The 5,199-nt window shown below is 32.2% G+C and overlaps 1 protein-coding gene across 1 annotated transcript; it reads left to right on the forward strand.

Annotated features, from left to right (window-relative positions):
- The first annotated feature begins 3,734 nt into the window (after positions 1 to 3,734).
- On the forward strand, positions 3,735 to 5,199 carry LOC111378978 (zinc finger protein CONSTANS-LIKE 5-like). The gene is made up of 2 exons (XM_023002285.1): positions 3,735 to 4,554; positions 4,658 to 5,199. Exons 1-2 carry the CDS (start codon positions 3,814 to 3,816, stop codon positions 4,979 to 4,981), a joined length of 1,065 nt encoding a protein of 354 aa, XP_022858053.1. The 5' UTR covers positions 3,735 to 3,813; the 3' UTR covers positions 4,982 to 5,199.

The following is a 5,199-nucleotide window of genomic DNA, read 5'->3' on the forward strand; positions in this document are numbered from 1 at the left end:
AAAATCTAATTTTAATCAAAATTTCAGATTTTTAATTCAAAAATTCGTTAAGTCAATGTTGTTTTTCACGCTATTAACAACATTAGAGATAATTCTTCGCGTTTTAATAATATCACTGAAATAATTTTTCTAATTCTGGGTTTTATATTCACTTCTAGCCACCTTTTAAGACTAGTAGTGATTAATAAATTATTAATAATTAAATTATCTTTGTAAATAATACAAAAAACTTCATATCATCTATGCATTAATTTTGTCCGTTTATAAAAATGTCATCCTACATCAAAATCAATTTCACTTATTAGTGAACTCTACTATCGATTTCATTAGCTTAACAGTTCATATATTTCTTGATTCTTTCAATTTATATAAAATTATTTGATGATCTAAATAAATTATCCAATTGCAGTGATATTCAAGGGATTTGCTTTCTCAAACCTTTTCGACACTACTAAAGTTAAATTATTTAATCAAAATTAACAAATAGTATTGTTGGTAAATCAGGAAGGCAAACAGATTGGGTCGCGAGGGCCGAGTGAGCAGTTGTGGTCAACTTCGTCTACTCTCCTCATAAATTTTGAGGGATGGGACAGAGAATAAAATATCTCCATTAATCATTCCGTTCAATTAAATATTTTTTTTTGAAAAATAATATTTACTTTTAAATATGATCTGAAATGTAAAACTTCAAATAAAAATATTCAATATTTAAGGGAGGAACCACGTATTCCGTCCTTACCCAATTTACCATTTGGGGTAGGGTAATGCAAAGCGCAAAATTTTGTCATTCCTATTAGTAAAAGTGAAAGAGTAAATAAATATATGTATTGTCGATATTTGGGATGCGATTCTCCTCCTTGTAGACCTCCCTCTAAGACGTGCGGATAAGACTCTCGGAGAGATGACAAAGTGCACCATAACTTTGCTTTCATAGGACAACTGCCTCCCAACATAAATGTTGCCTTTCAGTTGTTGGGGAATTCGAACCTCCGATACTCCATATAGAACCTTCCTGAGTTATAAAAAAAAAAAGAAAACAAGAAAAAAAAATAAAGTTATTAATTAGTAAACTTGATTTTGACAAATAGGCTACGACGTTTTTACGGAAGAACCAAATTAATGTATAGATGATATGAAATTTTATGTATTGTTCTCTTAAAGATGGCTCAGAATTAGGAAAGGTTACATTTTTGAAGCGTAATGTAATGTATCTAATATTGTCTAAAAGGCAAAGGAATGTCTCCTCTTATATTATTTTAGCATTTTAAGGTTCTCAATAATGTTGAAAATTGGAGATGATCTTGTATCAACTAGAAAGCGAATCTCTAAGAGCATGTTTGTCAAGTGTTTATAAACGTACTAAAAGTCAACCCCACTTTTTTATTCATATATGTCTTAAGATCCACAAATATTATTTACCGTTCATTTCTATCTGTTTATAAAGACTTACCAAGCATATCCTAGTTCCTTTAACTTGCAAATGAGTATATCAATTATCTTTGGTGAGTGATGGAGTAGAGTTGGAAACTTCACAAGTCCGGTTATTGTGGTTAAAAATGTGAAGTGAATGTAAGTTGTAGCATTAGCTAAAAATTTAACGATGGGTTTTGAGTTCTGGTGTCACTTAGTTGAAATCGAACCAACATGCAAACATTTTGAAGCGTTTGATTGATGGGTTTTGGTGACAACTGTAACTACTCTTAGAAGGGCAACTCCTTAATGCTTCACACTTTGTTTTTGCTTCATTATAGTCTATATTAATAAAAATTGTATCATTCATTAAAGAAATATTAAAAAATGGGAGTTAAGAAATGTAATAAAATTTTGTTTTTATTTATTTTTTAATTAAATTATTGACCATTAAATAATTGGCCGAATCAATATCTTTAAGGGGTATTAAGCACTTCCCACTTGTGGAAAATTGGAAAAAAGAAAAGTTTAGTTAATCCAAGCTTATTATTAAAGTAAACATGGTTACGTCATACTTTAAGTTTAAGTATTTAGGGGCCGTTTGATAAAATTTTTAATAAATTTTTTAATAAATTTTGATAAAATTTAATGAAATATATGGTTAAAAAGTTGATAAAAGTTGTGAATCCCATAAAATATATATTTAAAATTAATAGTCAATATTAATCATTAATTTTGACCTAAACTTTATAGTTACTTTTAAAATTTTCCAAATAAGCATTTAATTCAATGGACCATTCAGTTATGCGATTTAGCCAATGGAATTACGTAGATTAATAAGCACATTTTTTAATTTCACAAAGAGAGGAAAAGTCAATTGTAGAGTTTTATACATGAAAATTTGACTACAACAAATTATCATAACAAAGCTGCAAGTCAAAATAACAAAATGATAACAACACACTCGTTCAAATTATTTGAATTATCTACCTGGTTTCTTACATCAAAATTTGAATTTAACCACCACATTTGTTCGATTCTAAATTGATTAGAGAATCAAGAAAATAAATAAATAAATAAACTTGTTCCGAGGATTGCAAATTAATTCGTTAATAATTTGTATTACAAATTAATTTGTTTGGAAAGAGTTATAAACGATTTTAATTATCATATATAGATAGTTTGATTTAAGTTTTACACTTAGAGCCAGCAATATATCATTTAAATATTGTCTTAAACATGTATCTAACATATAGGCAAGATTGACACGTGCATAATTTAATTAAGTCCATGTTTGATCATCATTATTTTCAAAATACATTTTTCTTGTTAGTCTTTTCAATCACATGTTTTTTAAAAATTTTCTTTATTTTTTAACCACATTCTCCAATCTGCTATTTCAAATGCAAATTTTAACAAAAGATGAGGCTCAAACAGATGCTAAATACATGGCTACAACATATAAACTTAGAATCTTTGTTTGCTCTGATGTTAAAGGATAAATTTCACATTGTTTACTATCGAAATATAGACTAACGTAAGAGGGTTTGAATTACTTATCTTAACAAGCTTGATCTTTTAAGATATATTTCAAGTGTTAATATAGTATCGTTAACCTCGAATGAATAATTCAATCTGATCAATACTCAAATGAACATACAAATTTCAAATTTGATCTGTTCAAATAATCCACTATCTTGTTGGGCTTATTGATTTAACAAATATTGGAATAAATTTCACATCCGTTAAATATTGGAGTATAAATCAGCATATAAGAGTTTATGTTACTCTTTTTAAACAAAATTGACATTTTAAGATGGAATCCTTATCTTAATATCTAATATTCTGTTAAACTATTTAATCTAAAGACTTGTATGGATGATAAAATGTATATAATGATTTATAATTTTCTCTTCAATATTGGATACGAATGCTAAGTTACAAGCGACTTATATCTTACACATGTTTCTATAATGAACCATATTCATTTTCCGATGAGAGGAAAAAAAAGTTTGTTTTGGTAAGTAAAGTGAAGAGGAGTTCCATTCCTCGTGACATTACAGGTATACTACTAGCTTTACAACTTGTACATGTCGCCCCTTCACACCAAAGATGAACAGTCTGTCAAATTCATCCACCCCCACACCCTCAATTGTGGACCCTACGTCGGCACAGACATAAGACAATTACTTAACATATTGCGTCATTAAAGCTTTTACTTGGCTAAAAATCCATCTACGTGTCACCCCCACATTTGTCAGCAACCTGATTTCCCTCTCCCTCCTCTCTCCTGAATTGGATAGATATAGAAACTGTTATTGGCAATACACACACCACCAATTATAAGCTTAGTCATCCTTCATAGAGAGAGAGCCCAAAATACTTTAGAGAGAGAGAGAGAGTATGAAAATGGAAGTAGGACAAGATGGCCGAGTAGCAGCCAGGGCCAAGTGTTTTCCGGCAGGATGGAATGTGGTTGGGAAGCCTTGTGACTACTGCAAATCTGCGGCGGCGCTGCTATTTTGTAGGACGGACTCAGCCTTTATGTGCATGGCATGTGATTCAAAGATGCATGATGTGAATACCAAATCCTTGGCTTTATCGAGACATGAACGTGTGTGGATGTGCGAAGTGTGCGAGCAGGCACCGGCTAGTGTCACGTGCAAGGCTGATGCTGCCGCCCTCTGTGTCGCCTGTGATCGTGACATCCATTCTGCCAACCCTCTCGCTAGCCGCCACGAGCGAGTTCCGGTGGTGCCCTTTTACGATGATGCCGAATCCTTGGTTAAGTCCACGGCCGGATCTCTCCTGGTGCCTGATTCCACTAGTAATATCATGTTCGCCACTCAAGACAGCTTTGTTGCTGATCCTTGGATTTCTCAAAACCCAATTACTATGTCAAAACTTTCTTCTGATACGACAGACATGAAATCCATGGAGTTCTTGTTTTCCGATGACCAATTCCTGGACTTGGATTTTCCAATTTCATCTCAACCTGACAGTGTTGTTCCTGTACAGACCATGAAATCTCCTTTCCCAACAAAATTGACGGATCATTCATCGGGAAATGAAATCGATTTCACAAGATCCAACATTAATTCTTACAACAACAGCTACAGTGCCACGTCTTCTTTCAGCCAAAGTGTAAATACCATTACCTCCTCCTTTTTTCTTCACATCATATAAATAGATATATAATTATGTACACAATTTTCTTATTATTATTTTTTTTTTTGCAAAATTTCAGGTTTCATCATCTTCGTTGGATATCGGGGTTGTGCCTGAGGGGAGCTGTTTTTCAGAATCTTCGTACCCTTTCGGCGTTGATCTAAGTGGAAATCAAGGTTCCCAAATTCTAGGAATGAACAGGGAAGCAAGAGTTTTGAGGTATAGAGAAAAGAGAAAGAACAGGAAATTCGAGAAGACTATAAGGTATGCATCCAGAAAGGCCTATGCCGAAACAAGGCCAAGAATCAAAGGCCGTTTCGCCAAAAGAACAGAGGCAGTTGAATCTGATATTGATCAATTTTTCATCACAGATGAAAGATATGGTATTGTTCCCTCATTCTGATGGCAAGGATTTATAATAATTCCAAAATGTATTAGTAATTAATAATATTTTTCAGTGTAATGATAACTGAATTTCTTGTCTGTCAAATAATTTATCAACGTAGTTATTATCCTTTGTAAAATCTTGTTTCCTCTTTAACAGTTTCTTGAATGAAAGGGCAATTGCAGGGTGTATTATCAATTTCTGCAATCTGAAAAGTCTGGCTGCTTTTTTGTTGA

Source organism: Olea europaea, unplaced genomic scaffold (genome assembly GCF_002742605.1).
Source record: "Olea europaea var. sylvestris unplaced genomic scaffold, O_europaea_v1 scaffold1911, whole genome shotgun sequence".
Lineage (NCBI taxonomy): Eukaryota > Viridiplantae > Streptophyta > Magnoliopsida > Lamiales > Oleaceae > Olea > Olea europaea.